The 20,821-nt window shown below is 41.3% G+C and overlaps 1 protein-coding gene, 1 long non-coding RNA gene and 1 other non-coding gene across 5 annotated transcripts; 1 reads left to right on the top strand and 2 right to left on the bottom strand.

Annotated features, from left to right (window-relative positions):
- Positions 1-1,044: 1,044 nt before the first annotated feature.
- DHRS9 (dehydrogenase/reductase 9) lies at positions 1,045-19,468 on the top strand. Of its 3 annotated transcripts, none has more exons than XM_045559203.1 (5): positions 1,045-1,194; positions 8,232-8,582; positions 10,090-10,348; positions 13,530-13,693; positions 17,758-19,468. In XM_045559203.1, the coding sequence occupies exons 2-5, from the start codon at positions 8,270-8,272 to the stop codon at positions 17,982-17,984; spliced, it is 963 nt and encodes a 320-aa protein (XP_045415159.1). In that variant the 5' UTR covers positions 1,045-1,194; positions 8,232-8,269; the 3' UTR covers positions 17,985-19,468. The 3 variants fall into 3 exon arrangements, with proteins under 3 accessions (XP_045415159.1, XP_045415161.1, XP_045415162.1); XM_045559205.1 differs by lacking the exon at positions 1,045-1,194 and adding an exon at positions 7,801-7,837; XM_045559206.1 differs by lacking the exon at positions 1,045-1,194 and adding an exon at positions 7,828-7,837 and having other exon boundaries at positions 8,463-8,582.
- LOC123643608 lies at positions 10,529-15,334 on the bottom strand. Its single transcript, XR_006736847.1, has 4 exons — positions 15,274-15,334; positions 13,495-13,573; positions 12,103-12,204; positions 10,529-11,312 (listed from the first exon to the last, which is right to left on the bottom strand). It is a non-coding gene; the product is annotated as an uncharacterized LOC123643608 (long non-coding RNA).
- LOC123644233 lies at positions 19,441-19,503 on the bottom strand. The gene has a single exon (XR_006737052.1). It is a non-coding gene; the product is annotated as a U7 small nuclear RNA (small nuclear RNA).
- Between the last annotated feature and the right edge of the window lie 1,318 nt (positions 19,504-20,821).

The following is a 20,821-nucleotide window of genomic DNA, read 5'->3' as shown; positions in this document are numbered from 1 at the left end:
TGCGCCACTATGCCCAGCTAATTTTTCCTATATAGATTTTTAGTTGGCCATATAATTTCTTTCTATTTTTAGTAGAGACGGGGTCTCGCTCTTGCTCAGGCTGGTCTCGAATTCCTGACCTCAAGCTATCCACCCGCCTCGGCCTCCCAGAGTGTTAGGATTACAGGCGTGAGCCACCGCGCCCAGCCATAACTGCATTTTTCAAAGAAGGAACTCAGAGTCTGGGAAATTCAAGGAGTATGGCAATAAACTAATATACAAGAAAATGACAATAAAAAAATTAGTGAAGTGGAGTTTGTATGTGTCTGTGTGACTAAATGGGGTCATAGCAGTCTGGAGAGGGGACTTTAGCACCATCCCTTCCCGCCTCACCTGCAGTCTCAGTACTCTCCATTTCAGTCCCAGGATAGGCCAGGTCAGCTGTGACAAACTCTGAAACAGACCAGCTATGGGAGGAGAGGAGGTATCCTTTCCTATTCTCACTGATCTCAGTTCCAGAGGCCACTTTGGTAAGCTCTCCTTGTCACACCTTAAAGCACAAATTAAGACCCATAAATAATTCCAAAACCTCGTTTCATTAAACTGCTTTGATCTCCTTCCTCAACAATCTTAAATAAATGGCCAAATGAATCTCAGAGACTGATTTCTCCTACTTACTCCATTAGAAGAGAGGGAGTACCAAATAAACAAAGGCAGGTTAAGAGGAAGAAAAAAAAACCTGGAGATCATGAACAACAATCATAATCTGAAAATTAAATTATTAAAACAATGCAGCAGGTGGTTTACAAAATGCTTCCAGATTACATTATTTCAGCTGCTGGACTTGGTCAAGAGATCGTACTCACAGTAAGATGAATGTCATTGGGCATTTTTAAGTCCTTTCTAAAAGTTGCTAAACTTAATTTACTAAAGATGCTGCTGATTCCTCCAGCTTCTTGGCTTCTTTCATCCACTGAAGAGAGACTTAGTCATCACTGCGTTTCACAGTGGGTGTGACTCACAGGGCAAGGAGAGCAGCTGAGGACTCCTCACACGTATAGGACTCAGAGCTCCACGGAAGCCCAAGCACCTCGACTGCGAGAGGCCCAGCGTGGCCAGGGTGGCACAACCTTCCTTCCTCCGTGCACACAGCAAGATTGCCATTGGCCGTGTGAGTCCACCAGCAGCTTCTGTGTCCCACTTGTCTTTAATAAGGTAACTGATGACTGAGTTTTGTCATTTATTCTTTCATGTATCAAGTCAATCTAAAATTTCTTTCATTTTCCTCACTCTTATAGAAGGAATCCTCAAGTCTTTCAGCTGTGGTCAACTGTCGCTTTTTTTTTTTTTTAATGTAATATATTAGAAGGTAGTGATGGGAGCCTTTCTGTCCATCTCACCCCCAAAATCTCAGTGTGACCTGGGATCTTGCCTTAAATTCCTCCAGGTCTCTCTTTGAATGTCCCTTAGCTCCGTAGAGTCACAATTAAACTTGTTATTCTCTCCGCGCCTATTTGACACCATCTGTGAATGTTATGGTTAATTGGAAACTGGAGAGGGAAGTGCTCCAAAAAGCACAGGAATCTTAGATGAGTTTCTTACTGGAGCAACAGATTTGCCACCAACTGCAGGTCTGATCCGTTTGCCTACCTGCTCTACCAGTGTCATCAGATGTCAGTGTATGTGGACTTGCACACACTAAACTGGTGAGGAAAATGCCCTGTAGGTCATAAGGAAGCAGGGAAATTCTCCACTGCACATTTGATCCCTGGATCCTGGGGTGACAGCAAAAAATGTGCTTCAGATATTTACTCCCCGTTCTATGATCCACTGGTTTGGTATTTCAAATGGTGGTATGGTTCTCTCTCTCGGTGACTTGATTGTTCACAGGTAGGGGCAAAACTTAAAGAAAGCACGTTTTTAAATTAAAAATTTAGGTGTGTACAAATGGCTCTGAAATGTCCTGCTACATTGTTAACCCAAGGGGGGGATTATGTTTTGTTTATCTTAATATCTCTTGGCATATATTAGGTGCTCTAAAAATATCCTTGGCTAGATACTGCTTAAAATGAAAGTTAAATGTTATATCATCTTTGCATTGCATTTTATAAGATGACTTTTTTCTTTCTTTTTTTTTTTTTGAGACGGAGTCTTGCTCTATTGCTCAGGCTAGAGTGCCGTGGCATCAGCCTAGCTCACAGCAACCTCAAACTCCTGGGCTAAGCGATCATTCTGCCTCAGCCTCCCAAGTAGCTGGGACTACAGGCATTCACCACCATGCCCAGCTAATTTTTTCTATTTTTAGTTGCCTAGTTAATTTCTTTCTATTTTTAGTAGAGATGAGTCTTGCTCTTGCTGAGGCTGATCTCAAGCTCCTGAGCTCAAGCGATCCTCCCTCCTCGGCCTCCCAGAGTGTTAGGATTACAGGCGTGAGCCACTGCACCCAGCCGCATTTTTTAAGATTTAAAAGGGGTGCTCAAATTTTAGACCAAATCTCAATGTTTAAATACAAGGAAAAAAATCACTACCTCATACATTTCAAATGGGGGATATAGGAATTGGTTTTAAAATCCTTATAACAAATGTTACTTGCTTAAGCAACGGCGCTTAAAAACTCAAACCTTTTCTTCTGCTCACAGACAACTATGGCTGAAAGAAACATACCAAAGGTTGGAACACACTTTTTAGCATCTATACATATATTCTCTCTCTGTTGTAAGCTTTCCTTAAAGCCTTGTGACTACAAGCTACAATTCCACCCAACATAGAATCTTTTCTGGCTAGCAGTTTTTATTCAGTGACCATAAATAGAGTCACTATGGCTTTCCCAATAATTCTTACCCTGCCAAACTGTCAGGAAACATATTGGCAAATGATAATTATGAATGCTATGGTGAATTATAGTTTAAAAGATTTGTGGGAAGACAAAAGAAAAATCAGAGATACTTTTATCCTTAAAACTAAAAATGTAAACTATACATGTGGCAGGTCTTCCCTGCCTAAGGTGTTCTACCTGCTCTGGGACGGAGAGCGGCTGTGGGGGAAGGGTGGCTGCACGAGTGAGCAGAGGAAGCACACACTTCTCCCTGCCTCACTGTCGCACTACGCAAAGCACAGCCTGGCTACCAAGGGCTGCCTCCCTCCTTCAGGGAAGCAGGATTGAAGAGAAATGTGACTAACCAGGGGAGGAGCTGCTTCTTCAGCCCATTGACAGGGGGAATTCATCCTCCCTTGAGGAATACCGTCTCAATAATATCATCAGCATCATAATCATTATAGTTATTATTTAATCAGACTCTCGAAAGAACATCTGTTGCTTAATGCAAGGACATTTCATGTAGGGTTCCTTGGCTCCATTTTTTTTTTTTATAATTTCTGATTTCTGGGTGCCAGCTTGAACATTTTTTCCACAGAAACATAATTCTTTAGTCATACGAGTTAGTTTGTATCATTAGGTTCCAATGCTTATTTTCCTTAAAGTGCAGCACTAATCTCTAAAAGGCCACTTGGGTTAAGAAGAAACAGAGCTTTATTATTTCAAGGAAGAGGTAAAAATGAAAAGGAACTTTGTATAAGTTAACCAGATTTATAATATTTAAATGTACAAAGGGCATACACGTTCAGCTGCTTTCAGTATTAAGACAGCTTGTGCAAGAGAACTCCAGAAGAGAATATTTTAGAAAGTTGTTGCACAGTGCTGTTTGATGTATTTTGGTAAACAACATAGTTGTTGATTCAACTTAGGCCACCATTGCAACAGATTGGAAGTAAATAAAGATTCTACAAACACCTATCAGTGTGGTTGATTAGCTTTAGTATTGCTTTCTAAAAGGAAACCCTCGTGAAGTTATGAGGAAATAAAATCTAGTGGGCTAGGAGGAACTATCTGGAAAGCACTCTACATTTCTTCTAAAAAGCATATCTTACAATAACATTGAGACATTTTCTGTTCCTTTTCTTTTTAACTGTCATCATTTATTTTTAAAGAGCAGAGGAAGGTAAATAAGAGAAGTGAAATCAAAAAATCTTATTCAGGCCGGGCGCGGTGGCTCACGCCTGTAATTCTAGCACTCTGGAAGGCCGAGGAGGGCAGATCGTTTAAGCTCAGGAGTTCGAGACCAACCCGAGCAAGAACAAGACCCCATCTCTACTAAGAAAAAAAATAGAAAGAAATTAGCTGGACAACTAAAAATATATAGAAAAAATTAGCCGGGCATGGTGGCACATGCCTGTAGTCCCAGCTACTCGGGAGGCTGAGGCAGTAGGATCGCTTAAGCCCAGGAGTTTGAGGTTGCTGTGAGCTAGGCTGATGCCACGGCACTCTAGCCTGAGCAACAGAGTGAGACTCTGTCTCAAAAAAAAAAAAAAAAAAATCTTATTCAAAACTGTTTTACAATGAAAAGAAACCCAGTAAGAGAAAGTTAAAAGAAGCAGAGTGAGCAAGGACCAAGTTGCAATATTTTCCCACAGCTTCTGGCAGGCAGTTACTATCAAGCATTCTGGCAGATGAAAGAGAAAATTAGTTCTCCTCTTTTGGTTTCTTTTGAATCTTTGTGGCATGGTAGAACATTTTTTGATAAAGTGTTTTTTATTCCTGCTCTCCACTGATAATGTGTTCATCTCTTTGCAGTTCTTCCTTCTCTTTTCACACAGTTTCGGAGATCAGAGTTTAGTTCTGGCCACTATCTGGCAAATGACCTTGGTTATGATACCTACCCTACACTACACCAAAAATATTTTGACAGTTAAATGAGATAAGTATTTTTTTTTTTTTTTTTTGAGACAAAGTCTCACTCTGTTGCCCAGGTTAGAGTGCCATGGCATCAACTTAGCTCACAGCAACCTCAAACTCCTGGGCTCAAGCGATCCTCCTGCCTCAGGCTCCTAAGTAGCTGGGACTACAGGCTCGCGCCACCATGCTGGGCAAATTTTTTCTATTTTTAGTAGAGACAGAAAGTGTTTTTTGCTCAGGCTGATTTTGAACTCCTGACCTCAAGTGATCCTTCCGCCTCAGCCTCCCAGAGTGCTAGGATTACATGCATAAGCCACTGCACCCAGCCAATGAGATAAGTATTACAGGAACACTTCTCAAAACTTTTTGAAGTTACCAAAATTGGAAGCATGAGTATTACGTTATTATAATTACTATTATAATCTTGCCCCAATGAGTCAGAAGTGTCAAAGACTAACCGATTACCAACAGAAGCCTGGAGCTAGAATGGAGACTTCCTTATTCCCTTCCTCTCTTCCTTCTTTCCTGCCACCACATTTACTGAACATCGGCTCAATGCCAAGTATCATGTGAAGGAAGCACGGGGGATGCAGAGAGGAGTACGCAAGGCCCAGGCTCCCAGAGTTGAGTGGGAATGCAGGCGGCAGTGATGGAACCACAGTGGGCTGGGTGTCAGTCCCAGAATCACCACTACATTTATATCTTCAGCCAATTACACCGAGTTTCTGAATTTTTTCATCATCTATAAAATGAAGATAATTTTACAGTAAGGTTTAAATAAGATAAGTATTTATAGATCCTAGGTAAGCATTCAACAAACCGTAGCAGTTGCTACCACTCCTGCCTGACTTGGTCAACAGGAATCCAAAGGACCACGGATTTTCTAAGAGTGCATTCTGAATTCTGTAGAGTCAGTCGGCCACCCAGCTGAAGGGCACCCCCAGAAGAGTTTGTAGTGGTCCAGACTCAAAAGGCTCAGCCAGAATGCAGGCCTCACAAATTCTGTGAGTGCTAATTTGGTAATTTCTAAATTCACAATAGTGTCATACATGACTTTGGCTTTGTTCACTGCCTCTTATCCTCCTGATGACAAAAAGACTTTTTTAAAAAAAATTATAGAAATTAATGCTTGCTGCAGCAGGATATGAATAATTTTTATAAGGAACAAAACTTTTGTGTTAAGGCCATAAAAAAATAAATTCTCATCAATGTGATACTACCAAGGAACCAATGACTACATTTCCAGAGAAGTAGTTCTGGAAGCTATGAAGTTCTAGATTCACCGTGACAAGGAGGCTATAGACCAGTGGTTCTCAACTGGGGCGATTTTGTCCCCCCAGGGGACATTTGGCAACGTCTAGAGACATATTTCATTGTCACAACTGGGGGAGGGGTGCTACTGGCATCTAGTGGGTAGAGGCCTGGGTTGCTGCTAAAACATGCTACAGTACACAGGACTGACCCCACAACAAATGATTATCTGGCCCAAAATATCAAAAGTACTACAGTTGATGGGAGGGGTGAAGAGGGGTTGGGTAAATTCATACCTAACAGGTACAGTGCACACTATCTGGGTGATGGACACACTTAAAACTTTGACTCAAACTGTACAAAAAGCAATTCATGTAACCAAAATGTTTGTACCCCCATAATATTCTGAAAATTTTTTTTAAAAGTACTAAAGATAAGAGCAACACAAAGTCAAAGTGATTGATCTTGCCATTAAAGGTAACAAGGTCCTTCCCATGTAGCAGGCATGGAGTCACTTCATTTTACCAGGTACCTCCAACGTAGATGTTGTATCTCTAAGGTACAGGTAGGAAAATGGAGACTCAGAAAAGATAAGTAATTTGACCAAAGGCCCTCTGATGGTAGTGAAACTGGGATGGGAACTCGATCTGGCTGCTTCTGAGGTCTGGGCTCCTAACACTGCCCTCCTCCCTTGAGCCAAGCAGTCTGTTGTGAGATCAATTGGAAGACACAGCAGGTAGGCAAACAACGCAAGCTACTAAGGTCATTGCCCTGATTCTCTGAACTGTTGGGACTGGGCAGCCACGCAAAAGTGACCACAGCTGGCAGAGTGTGGTTGAAGCAGCCCTGTTAGTGGCTGTTACTCATTTACCCTCAGTGTCAAGGAAACAACTGGCCATCAGCTGGCTTCTGTGTACAGGTCATGCCCCTAGTGGCTCTAACCAGAGGCTGTGGTATCTTGTCTAAAATGCCATTAGAGGTCAAAGACATGTGTTGGTTTGTTATTTAGTCCAGTGATTTAGAGGAATGTGAACCTTAGGAATTAAAGAAGAACCAACATTTCTGGACAATAATATTTGGGGTAACGACAGGCTTTACAAAATTCTAGGGCAGGGTTAGCAGTCCCTAGGATTCAACCTACAGGCCTGAATGACCCTCAGCCAGAGCTGTGCTTAATGAGGACAACACATTTTAATTGAGCCCATCCTTTCTTCTTTTCTTTTTGTTTTCAACCCTTTCCCCTCCCTAAGTTGAGCCCATCCTTAACAATTAAAAAGCTCCTCTCTGTTTGCTTGTCACAAGAGGGAAATGGATTTGGTTAGGTAAGGAGGAGATTGAGGGAGATGTGGAAAGGATGGGAGAGAAGAGGGATCCAACTGCTTTGGTTTAAGCTTTTGTTTTTCTCCAGAGGTTGTGGAGGTGAGCTTACCAAAGAGTAGAAGACAGGCAACTTGGTATCCAAGATTACCAGACTCCAAAATCCTGGGGTTCTTACCTATTTTGTGCATGGAACCCAAAACAATCCAATGAAGCATTTTCTCAGAAAAAAAGAATTCTTTATTCCTTATTTTCCTTTGCCAAAGTTTTAACTTTTTATTTTGACATAATTTCAAACTTACTGAAAAGTTAAAAGAATAGTACAATCCAGATTCTTTAAGTGTTAACATTTTACCACATTTGAAGTCTCATTCTCATTTTATTTAAAATAAGAAAATGGAAACTAAGTTGGGAATATTTTCTTAGGGGCAATGTCAAAATGGTCTCCTTTTCCCGACTGAAGATAATTGGGAGTCTGACAGAACAATTACAATTGAACTATTCTTTCTAATAGATTTGGAACCTATTCTGCTCTTGAATTTCGTGAAGTAGCAAGAGGTAAGATTTTGCCATGAGAGTCTATCTTTCAGATGGATGAATTAATTCACTCAAAAAAGTAATGTCATCACTGCACACGACTTCAGCTGCCCACGTCAACCCTACAACCCTGTTAGCTCTGCGGTGGCTCTCCTCTGTCTTACATTTAATTTCTCTGAATATTACTTGGTTAGTTTTTGCATTTCTTGAGAGGGGCAGTTAATCATTTCAGTGGCCATTTTCCCAACAAACAACTAAATAAGAGTTATCGTTTCTTTAACTTTCTATTTATCCACTCAAATGCATTAAAATATTTCGAATTCATCAATCCTGGGTTGTAATGCCTTGAGGGTTCTAATTTGAATTTTCTTTCTAATTTTGAACACTCAGGATACCATTTTCTTTTATTGCACAGGAAAGGAGTGTCCCTGTCACATACAGGGAAAAAAAAGAATGCTCCTTTGGGTGTTAGTCCTCCTAATCCTCTGTGGTTTTCTGTGGAATTATAAAAGACAACTAAAGATTACAGACATCACTGATAAGTACATCTTTATCACTGGGTGTGACTCGGGCTTTGGAAACTTGGCAGCTAGAACTTTTGATAAAAAAGGATTTCGTGTAATTGCTGCCTGTCTGACCGAATCAGGATCAACAGCTTTGAAGGCAGAAACCTCAGAGAGACTTCACACTGTGCTGCTGGATGTAACTAACGCAGAACATGTCAAGAGGACCGCCCAGTGGGTGAAGAACCATGTTGGGGAAAAAGGTGAGAGATATGGAAGTGGGGAGGATGGGGGGAGTGGATGGAGAAGTAACTGAAGCTAAATAAATGATCTTTCGAGAAAACATCTCCTGAATGCCAGCTGTGTGCTTGTCTAATCTTAGGATAGCTTCTGGGTAGTTCCAAGTGCAGGCTGTCTGTGTGCACGAGAAACACAGCTCAAGTTATCCTCAGTCTTAAGTCCCAGTGGGTGAATTTAGAGCTGAGAGGAAAGTACCGACTTTCTCATCTTTTCTCATGAAGTGGTACTCTAGTCACAGACAGGGGAAAAAAAAACAAAACTTGGGACTAAAATTTACAGAAGAATATGGAGGCAATGACCAAATTGCCATCTGGTTACCTCGGACCCACTTGTCACTACAAAATTGTTCTAGAGCTCACACATTTTAAATGTACATGGTAGAAAATGGCCTGAGAATTTGAGTATAAGTGTCTTAGAGAGTTACAGTAGAGTAGAGAGCCATTGGGTGCTCATTCTGCAATAGATTATGCTAAAATCCAAATGATCGCAGATTTTTGTTGGCTTTGAATGAAGTTTGAAATATTCTTTTTTTGTTTGTTTTTTTGGAGACAGAGTCTCGCTCTGTTGCCCTGGCTAGAGTGCCGTGGCATCAGCCTAGCTCACAGCAACCTCAAACTCCTGGGCTTAAGCAATCCTTCTGCCTCAGCCTCCCGAGTAGCTGGGACTACAGACATGTGCCACCATGCCCGACTAATTTTTTCTATGTATTTTTTGTTGTCCAGCTAATTTCTTTCTATTTTTAGTAGAGACAGGGTCTCACTCTTGCTCAGGCCGGTCTCGAACTCCTGACCTCGAGCAATCCTCCCACCTCAGCCTCCCAGAGTGCTAGGATTACAGGTGTGAGCCACCACACCCGGCCTGAAATATTCTCATGGATTAAGATATTGGGGTCCTCAAAGGTAGAAAAAATGTATGTGATTTTTCTCTAATACATCTTCAACATATATTTGAAACTCTGAAGCTCAAAAGCAGTGATTTGATAAGGTTCCAGACAATTTTTAATGCTTGAATTCCAAACACCTTTAACAATATTGAATGTCTCCCATCATAAAACAAGCCAAGTGAATGACTGAATTTTTTTTACCAAAAATGAACATGAAGTAGATTGATATCACTCTTTGTCCACGTAGAACATTTCATAAGTATTCTCTGGTCTTGATATCAAGCAAGGTAGGAAAAACAGACCAATTTACTCTGTATCTGAGATTAAAATGTAGAAAGATTCACTCAGAGAGTATCAGTATTTGACACTTGGAACCAGCAATAGAGTAATGATGAGACCTTCAATTATTTCAATGTAGCCTCCCACTTTCTCTGCTATACTCCCAAAACTGCAAAGAATTTCAGAGTAGGAATGTAAGTACAAGGAGGAAAAGGCACCATTTTGTAGAGCAGGGGCTGTATTTTCAGCAAAGATGCCAAATAAGCACCAGCTTTTACCATGCCTCCTTTCCTTCCTCTCTGTCCTAGGTCTCTGGGGCCTGATCAATAACGCTGGTGTTGTCGGCGTGCTGGCCCCCACAGACTGGCTGACAGTGGAGGACTACAGAGAACCTATTGAAGTGAACCTGTTTGGACTCATCAGTGTGACATTAAATATGCTTCCCTTGGTCAAAAAAGCTCGAGGGAGGGTTATCAATGTCTCCAGCATCGGGGGTCGGCTTGCATTCAGTGGTGGGGGATATAGCCCATCCAAATATGCAGTAGAAGGCTTCAATGACTGCTTAAGGTAAAGCAAATTAATTGACTTATTAGAAAATAATAGCTACCAACACTTATTGAATGCTTATGTACTGGAGACTAGTTAGTACTTTATTCCCAATTTATAGGTGATACCACTAAGAGAGATTAAGTAACTTGCCCAAGGTCATCCAACTGATAAGTGACAGAACTCAGATTTGAACCCAAGTCTATCTAACTCTTTTTTTACTTTTCACATTAATGAGTGATGCTGATAGTGACAGTGAATTTATATTCAACTGCTCAGTGTGGCAAAGAGTTAGGGAATCATATGAAGAGGCTAAATCAGGGTAGGTCTCTCCATTGGTGTTACTGTCAGCTGCAGATGCAGTAGTATCAGTTACTCAATACCTGCTCCATGCAGTCTGTCTGAGTTTTACAGCTGCATTCAATGAGAGAGACGGGGCGTGGCGGGTGGAGTGTGATTAATCCATCTTACCTGGAACCAGAACTTACAACTAACTATCAGTTCAAAGTCTCTAAATTGCAAGCGGTTCTCTCAGTCAACGTTCTGGTAGGAAACAGTGGCACATTAGCCTTGGGTAAAGGAAACAGAGTTTGCTTAAAGGACTATTTCCAAACATGTGGGAAGTTTTTAGGGAAATCCCAAAGGATAGTGTAGAATCGAGGGGCTAATGACAGCAGAGGCCTTTTTATCCACAGGACTGAAAAGACGAGGAGACAGGGCAGTTTCCAGATCCTGGAGACATAGAGGCTATTGACTTCAGTTGAGGGGTAAAATAACCAGTGTTGACACCACAGGAGGAGAACTAGCCGGACTTCTTCTCCTCTCTCCTCCTGATCTCCCACTGGCACTTCCAGTCGACTGTACCTTCTATAGTTGACAGAAGCCAGAGTATAGTTAATTCAGGTCAGCCTCCCAGGATGAGGTGCAGGCAGAAGGGTGGAGAAAGGGACTGGAGATGCAAACAGAGACACTCCGCTGAGTGGTGCTGCGATAGGCAAGAGAGAAGAAAACATTAGATATAGTCTTTCATCCATTTGCTTTTTCAACTAGTATTTGTGGAAGGCATGTGTTAGAGTTTATGATCTATGTCTTGGATCTAGGTTTACCATACTTTTTTATTTTTTTACTTTACTCTTTAAAACTTTTATTAAGGATTAGGTTTATAAAGATAGAACAACTCTGTTTTGCCATTTAAACAGGTTCCCAAGTTTGATTCTCCAAGGAAATAAACACAATGATATTGGAACAATGCTTCCAAATCATGCACGTGCATTTGAATCACCTGGGGATCTTGTTAACAGGCAGATTTTGATTGAGTGGGTTTGGCTGGGGTGGGGCATGAGATTCTGCATTTCTAACAAGTTCCCAGGTGCTACCCATGATCCAGAGATCAAGCTTTGGTCATAGAGAACCTCTTTTAGTCCCTTGGTTGACCTTTGGTTCCACTCTACAAGCAGCAGTATCATAATAAAATTTTAGTATACAGACTTAGACATTTGCTCACTTTTAAAAGAGATTTCAACTCAAGGCTTTGTGTGATTTGCAATGCAGCTATATCATGCCTAAGAGTAATCAATCAAGAGTGTTTATTTCGTTATGAATCATGGAACTAGTATTTGAAAGGTATTACGCATGTAGACCACGAGCCAGTGGCAGCTCCAGAATTTCTATATATAGGAAGGTTTAAGGGCAGCAGTTGGTTTTAGAGAGGGTTGGGATTCTTTAAAGCTGTATTTGCCCAGCAAACATATTGATTTCATACTGGTTTAACTTACCTAGTAAGCTTAGATGGGGTTAAAGCCACTTGTCCATAGATTGTGTGTTATTTTCATGAGTGGGTGAGGAGACAAGTCATCCAAAATACCCTCTTGACACTGCTACTTCCAAGATCCAAAGGAGATCAGACAACAGGTGAACAAAATATGATTAAGTTGGAAAATAATCTTTTTTATTTTAATGCAAGTGACATACCTTTTGAAATCTTTTTAGGCCAAGCTAATCTGCCTTTTTAGTAAAATATATTTCAAACTACACAATAGTTATGTTGCTAGAAAGCAGAATCTAAGGTAAATTAAATCATATTTTAAGTTCACTAACAGAGCTTTTTAAAAAATCTTATGGTGAAGACTTCTATAAAATGAATAATTACTTCCGTATATATTCCTGGTAGAAATATAAACTGAATTTAGGCAATGATTATTCATACTGATCTGCAGTATGGACAGTCCCTGACTTACAATGGTTCTACATGATTTTTTTACTCTACAATGCTGTGAAAGTGAGACACATTCTGTAGACGTCATTTTGAATTTTGATCTTTTTCTGGGCTAGCGATTTGTGGTAAGATACTCTCTCATGCTACTGGGCCGAGGCAGCAAACCACAGCTCGCAGTTAGCCATGAGATCACTCTACCTCGATGTGCTGTGTTGCCACATGATTTTGCCCAACTGTAGGCTAATGTAACTGTTCTGAACACATTTAAGGCTTATGCAAATGTTCTGAACACTATGATGTTCAGTAGGTTAAATGTATTATTAATAAGTGCATTTTCAACTTACAATATGCTCCACTTTTGATGGGTTTATCAGGATGTAACCCCATCTGAAGTCGAGGAGCATCTGTTCATTGGTTTGCTTTAAAGAAAGGTGCGCCATGATTCCTCAAAAAACTTGATGTTCGGTAAATGAGCAGACTTTTGGTTTTCTGCAGTGACATGATGAAAAAGCTTGCTCAGCAGCATAGGGAGCAGGTTAGTCACATCTGGGATTGTCACATTGTGTCCTTCAGCATAACCTCATTTGTGCTGCAATCTCCTCGCATTGCTAGAATGGGGTCAACTTGTCCATACAGGCCAGTCATAAGTCCATTCCGCCATAAGGAACTTTAGGTACTAAGAAGAAACCTGCCTTTAACCTGAATGCTCATCAAGTCAATGACGAGAGGATGGCTTAGGGAGAACACTGGCCTAGGAGTGGGTCCACCCACATTCCTCCTCTGTCCTGCCATTAACCCAGCCCTCACTTCACCACCCTGAATTTTAGTTTCCTCATCTGCAAAATGAGAGGTTAGAACAAGATGCTTCTTTCCAATATGTCCAATTCTGTGATTGCATGAAAAGATTCATGAGAAAATAGTCATCCAAATAGCAAACATTCTCTAAACAAACCTGGATTAAACATCTTCAATGGGTTCTTTTCACAGACGGGACATGAAAGCTTTTGGTGTGCACGTCTCATGCATCGAACCTGGATTGTTCAAAACAGAATTGTCAGATCCAATAAAGACAACTGAAAGAAAACTCGCCATTTGGAAGCATCTGTCTCCAGATATCAAACAGCAATATGGAGAAGATTACATTGAAAAAAGTGAGTTTCTGGGCCAATACAATGTGCTTTGGGATTCATTGTCCTAGGCAGCAGGAAGGAGGTTCAAACAAAACTGAAAAATCAAGGTTCCCAGAGTAATATACCAATAGGGAGCTTAAATATGGATCTGGGATCCCTATTAATTTCAGGGTCATCTCTTGCTTCTCTGAGTGTTTATAAACATTTACTGAGCATTTACTAAGTGCCAAGTTCTATGCTAAGTGTCTTATGAATTGTATCATTTACTCCTCAAAAACTGTTGTAGTAGTGAGTAGAAGCTCAGAAAGGTGAAATGTGCTACCCAAAGTTATATAACTCTCCCTGGTCATACCAGGACCTGAACCCAGGCAGACTGACTCTAGAGCCCAAGGTCTTCATCTCTGCACATACCTCCTGCTTTTTGTTGTTGTTGTTGTTTTTGAGACAGAGTCTCCCTCTGTTGCCCCGGCTAGAGTGCCATGGCATCAGCCTAGCTCACAGCAACCTCAAACTCCTGGACTCAAGTGATCCTTCTGCCTCAGCCTCCGAACAGCTGGGACTACAGGCATGCGCCACCATGCCCAGCTAATTTTCTATATATATTTTTAGCTGTCCATATAATTTCTTTCTATTTTTAGTAGAGATGTGGTCTCCCTCTTGCTCAGGCTAGTCTTTAACTCCTGAGCTCAAACAATCCACCCGCCTCGGCCTCCCAGAGTGCTAGGATTACAGGTGCAAGCCACCGTGCCCAGCCCCTCCTGTTTTTGTTAAGCACCAACTACTCACTCAGCATCGTTCAAAAATCTTTGGAGGTTAAAAAAGGAAGCCAGGAGTGGTGGCTCACCCCTGTCATCCCAGCACTTTGAGAGGCTAAAGTGGGAGGAATGCTTAAGTTCAGGAGTTCAAGACCAGCCTGGACAACATAGCAAGACTTCCATCTCTAAAAAGATAAGAAAAAATTAGCTGGATATAGTGGAACATGCATACAGTCCCAGCTACTTGAGAAGCTGAGGCAGGAGGATCGCTTGAGCCCAGGAGTTTGAGGCTGCAGTGAGCTGTGATCATGCCACTGCATTCCAGTCTGGGTGACAGAGCAGGACCTTGTCTCTTTAAAAAAGAGAGAGAGATAATTCAGCCTCTGACTCTTAATTAATTTACAATCTAGTTGACAACAAAAAGTAACCAAGTGAGACTGTGAGACACACAAGAAAACTGATCCTTTACTTCAGTGTAACCCAACAGTCCAGAAGTGGTGCTAGAAGCGTTGCTGGTTAAGAAGCCTTACTGGGACAGATCAGGTTTGAATAAGGCCTAAAGGACAGGGAGGAATTATTTGGGTGGAAATTTTCTGGAGCAGGAACCCTTGGACGGGAAGAAGGAAGGAGAGGTAACATAAATTAAGAGATTGAGTCAGTGATGGAAGAATAATAACAAAGGTTACATAATTATGACTAACATATAGTAACAATTACTAGGTACTTATCACCATTCTAAGTGCTTTCCGTGAACTCTTTCATTTAAAATCCCCAAATAAACTCTAGGAAGTAGATAGTATTATCATCTTCATTTTATAGAAATAGAGGCACAGAGAAATAACTTACCTGACATCGCACAGCTAGCAAATGAAAGAACTAAATTTGAACCCAGGCAGCCTAACTGCCATTTATTCTTGGCCACTGCACTATAATGTGAACAAAGCATTAAGGACTTTGGTCAAACTTCCTGCATCAGAGCTCTCCGTCCACTGCAAACTTCCTGGCCCTGTTAAAGTTTACTTGATATTCCTCAAACACTTACTGAACTCCTGCTTTGAGTTGAGCAGGGTCCCACCTAACTATGTGTCACTCTGTCCCTCCAAACTATGATCCTGCATTGTCATCGGTGGACTTGAAAAGATAGTCAACTACGGCAAGGTTCAAGGTCATGAGTTTTCAAGGTAGAGCTAACAGCTAAGTCAGATCCACCTGGGGAGGCTTTTAAAATGATGGACTCACCACTATACTCCAAACACACACTCACTTATACACACACACACACACACACACACACACAGAGGTACAGACATTATATATATCAACTAAAATGTCTGGTTTGACAAATCTCTTAATGCTAACATGTTACTGTAGCTTTAGAACCATTGCCATTAAATGCCCTAATTCTCACTAACTCTGAAGGTTCTAATTCAGTACTAAGACTGAACTTAACCTTTCAGACTTAATACTTCAGAAACAAAATTCCTCATTTAAAAGAACTTTCTCTGTTTGATATTGACATTGATACTTTTTAAATACCTGTGAATATATTACCAACTTCCATCTCAAATTATTTTTGACTTGGTCCCTGGTTCAGGTGTTCTGTCTCAGAGATACCAAAAGGCACTGAGCCCAGTTTTATACTGGTTCTTCTTATTAGTGTTTTCCTAGTCAACAGTTGGAGATCCGCCAAATTCACAGCCCCAAAGTAGACCACAAATTATTAAGGTCACTTTTTCTCCAGTTCCCAGACTGAAGTCTAAAATATTCATAAAGACTTACTAGATTCTTTGAACAACTTGTAGCTAGTGGGGCCTGAAGTTGAAAGAAAGAACGAAAATTATAGATTTTCTCTTACAAAGACAAAACTCAGGTATGTTTTAAGAGTATATGAGAATCATATGGTAGTTCTACTTTGAATTTTGGGGGGAACCTCCATACTATTTTCCACAACAGCTGCACTAATTTACATTCCCACCAACAGTGTGCAAGGGTTTCCTTTGCTCCACATCCTTGTCAACATTTGTTATCTTTTGTCTTTTTGATAGTAGCCATTCTAACAGGTGTAAGATGATATCTCATTGTGGTTTCGATTTGCGTTTCCCTGATGATTAATGATGTTGAGCATCTTTTTTCATATACTTGTTGGTAATTTGTGTGTCTTCTTTTGAAAAATGTCTATTCAGACCTTTTTCCATTTTTTAATCAGGTATTTATTTTCTTGCTATTGAGTTGTTTGAGTAACTTATATATTTTGGATATTAACCCCTTATCAGATAACAGCTTGCAATTATTTTCTCCCACTCTATAGGTTGTCTCTTCACCCTTTTAACTGTTTCCTTTGCTGTACAGAAGCTTTTTAGTTTGATGTAATCCCATTTGTCTATTTTGGCTTTTGTCACCTGTGCTTTTGGGGGTCATATCAAAAAAATCATTGTCCAGACTAATATCAAGAAGTTTTCCCCTCTGTTTTCTGCTAATAGTTTTATACTTTGAGGTCTTACATTTAAGTTTTTAATCCATTTTGATTTGATTTTTATATATGGTATGAGATAAAGGTCTAATTTCATTCTTCTGCATGTGGATATCCAGTTTTCCCAATAGCATTTATTGAAGGGGCTGAGGTCCTAAACCATTACCAATCCCTTGCAAAATATCTGCCTCTGTAAAGGTATCTTGGCTTATTACTCAATCACTTTATCTGCATGAGAACCGAGATATTTCAAGCTTCCTGAGTCAGGGCATTTGGGGATGCTTCTCTCTTTATTCACAGAACCGTAGAGGCATATGGTATATGAGTGCACCCTCACATCCACACATGCACACACAGGCATAAGCACACATCCATATCCATGTTTTCTACAAACACAGTGATCCCCTGAAACAAATTAGAAGTAAAACCTGTAACTTTCCAGGATCAGGGGCCTCATGGGCTTTATGTAGAATCTTTCTCTCACTGTTTTAAAGCAGTACTTCTCAAAGTTTGAACCAGCAGCATCTGGAAACTGGTTAGAAATGCAAATTTTGGGGCCCCATCTCACACCCACTGAGCCAGAAACTCTGGAGGTGGAACCCAGCAATCTGAGTTTTAACAAGTGGTTGCCCACCCAAGCTTGAGAGAGTCTGCTGACCACCCAAGCTGGTCTACAGAAAGTGCTGCTGCATCCTTTTCTGAGGAATAGATAGAAAACTATCATGATGGTCCTCTATTAAAATGGCATATTCAAAATAAATTCCCTCACATACACCCTTTGCTTTGCACCCTAGCCTCCCACTCTGCTTTTCTTCCCCCCCCCCCCCAAAGAGTAAAAGTGCTTTTGTCTCTTTTTATAGGTTTCAGTAAACTGAAAGTCAACACTACATACTTTTTCAATGCGGACCTCTCTCTCGTGGTAGAGTGCATGGACCATGCTCTAACAAGTCTCTTCCCTAAGACTCGTTATGCTGTTGGAAAAGATGCCAAGATTTTCTGGATACCTTTGTCTCACATGCCAACAGTTTTGCAAGACTTTTTATTGCTGAAACAGAAAACTCAACTGGCTAATCCCAAGGCAGTGTGACTCAGCTGACCACAAATGCCTGCTCCAGGCTATGAGATTGGCTGATTTCAAGAACTCATCTCCTTTTCAGTCCCATTCCTTGCCTAATCCAACCTGGACTCATTGACATCATCCTTCTTTTGATAGAAGAAGAGGTCCCATGATCACTGGTGATGTCCCAGTGTTCCTTCTCAAGCCTTTTTTCAAAAGAAGGGCCAGGATGAACATCACCTAGGCAAGTCCTGCCCAATATGTAGACTTCATCTGCTTGACATGATGTAAGGGAAACTCAAAGACTTCCCCATCCAAGGCGATCTCCACCACTGCCTGCCCCATGCTTAGAGTCCCCAGCATTTAGAATAACTCCTGGATGTTAAATACTGTCCCTTTTCAAAACATTAAGAGATAAGTAGAATATTTTCATAAGTAGCTTAGACACGCTCTGTTATCTTGCTGAGAATAAGACTCCAAGGACTGGAGCTCTGTTCTGTAGAGATGGGGTTTTGCTATGTTGCCCAGGCTGATCTTGAAATGCTGGCCTCAAGTGATCCTCTGCATTGGCCTCCCAAAGTGCTAGGATTACGGGCGTGGGCCGCCATGCCCAGCCCCCTGGAGCTCTGTTCTGATTACCTTTGGTGGGGACAAGAAAAGGAAGAGCAATAAAGCCTTATGTGACACCGGTATAAGCTAAAGGGAGCAGAAAAACACTAGGTAGAACTGCAAGGGAAGAAAAAGATAGGAAAAGAAATAGGAGGACTGCAAAAAAGAATATATATATGAAAATGGAGAGACTTCAAGACAAGCCTTCCTATTCTAGGGGACGCTATGGAGCAGCGATCTCCAACTTTTTCCGCACTGGAACCGGTTTCGTGGAAGACATGAGGGAGGGTGGGAGTGGAGCTCAGGCGGTGACGTGAGCAATGGGGAGCTGAGTGGCTATAAACACAGATAAACCTTCGCTAGCTCACCTGCCGCTCACCTCCTGCTCTGCAGCCCGCTGCCCCCCTTCCTAAGTTTCATGGAAGACAATTTTTCCACGGAAAGGGTTGGAGGGAGGGTCGGGGGAGGCAGTGTTCGGGCAGTGATGGCGGGTTCCTAACAGGCCACGGACCAGCGGTGGAGACCCGGGGATTGGGGACCGCAGCTATAGAGGATAAATACCTTACTCAAAGCTACAGTGAACAGTGATGCACACAGTTTTTTGGTGGAAAGATGTAATAACAGAGTAACTAATCATTCCAAAAAAAGAAAAATGTAGAATATTTAGTTGATTCCAGTGATTGTAAAAGTCACAGGACCCAGAATATGTGGCACAACTTACACCTGAGATGGTTGGAAATCCTGCGTTTGAATGTCTCTGATGCCCCATGAAAATATGGAGCTAAATTAAAACGCTCTCTTTAGCCTACATTTACAGTGAGATTAGATCCACGTCTTGTTCTTTTTTCTTTTCTTTTTTTTTAATGCGTCGGGGGCGGGGGGTGTCTTCCAGTTAGGACTGAAAACCTGCTAGACAAATTGTAAAAAAGCTGTAACACTCCACGTCTTTTTTATATTCGTGGTTTCAGATTGGATTGACTCTGGGCCCACACTCCATCCAAAGAAGCAGTTCCCTAAATAGATGTTTCCCCAGATTCTAGCAGCCAGTACTGCTAGCAAAGATTGGTTAAATATTTACAGGAAGAAGGCTGGAGGGGCAAAATTCAACATTTTTTGCAGAATAATGTGGTATAAAAAGAGCCAGAGAGATGATGTAGTGCACATGTGAACACACACACACTTAATGTATTGTGAAGAAAATATTTAATATCTGCTGCTTGAAACCATGTCCACTTGAAGGTATCAGTAGTTCCATTCATGTTCATTCACCTTTCTGGACACATCTGCTCAGAGGTAACTTCCTCCTTCCAAGTGTATCACGTATTGATGATTGAAAAATCAAGTTACCAATGGTGTCAGTCTACCTAGACATATGTTTCATAATTTTGAGAGAAGATGTGCTCATTGTTTTTGCATGAAAATGAAAAAAGTCACAGCAAGAATGAGACAGAAGAATCCTCAGGCAAAGTGAGCTACGCTACTGTCACTACCTACCTGTGAAGCCATCCCCTTCTTGGTCCTGGCACCAGGGGGAGTTCACCCGTGGATCTGGCTACAGTTAACCATCTTACAGCCTATCCTTGGAGCTGACGCTCATCAGTGTTGTTTGCTGGGGCACCTCTTTCTCATCTTGGCTTCATTTTCACTGCTTTGGAATTTATGACAAGCTGCCCCCTGACTTTCCAGAGCTCCTGGGACTGCCAAGACTTTTAGAATCTGAATAAACCTTCTTTGCTGAACTTCCACCATTCCAGTCATATTGTTGGGCCTACCTAATTGTATTATTTCCTTTATTTTGCCTAGACCTGAGTTCTTTGTTCATTCTTTCACATAGCTACAACTTGGTGACTCCCTGTTTCATCCAATCAAAAAATTCTCTCCTTAAAACAAAATGTGGCCAAGCATGGTAATTGCTCCAAAATAAAACCAAATATATTCATCCAAGCAACTTTAAAAGGTTTTTTTGTTTGTTTGTTTGTTTTTTGAGACAGAGTGTCACTCTGTTGCCCGGGCTAGAGTGCCATGGCGTCAGCCTAGTTCACAGCAACCTCAAACTCCTGGGCTCAAGGAATCCTTTTGCCTCAGCCTCCCAAGTAGCTGGGATTACAGGCATGTGCCACCATGCCCGGCTAATTTTTTCTATATATATATTTTTTAGTTGTCCATATAATTTCTTTCTATTTTTAGTAGAGACGGGGGTCTCACTCTTGCTCAGGCTGGTCTCGAACTCCTGACCTTGAGCGATCCACCCGCCTCGG

Source organism: Lemur catta, chromosome 8 (assembly GCF_020740605.2).
Source record: "Lemur catta isolate mLemCat1 chromosome 8, mLemCat1.pri, whole genome shotgun sequence".
Classification (NCBI taxonomy): domain Eukaryota; kingdom Metazoa; phylum Chordata; class Mammalia; order Primates; family Lemuridae; genus Lemur; species Lemur catta.
This window is presented reverse-complemented; position numbering and strand designations above follow the sequence as displayed.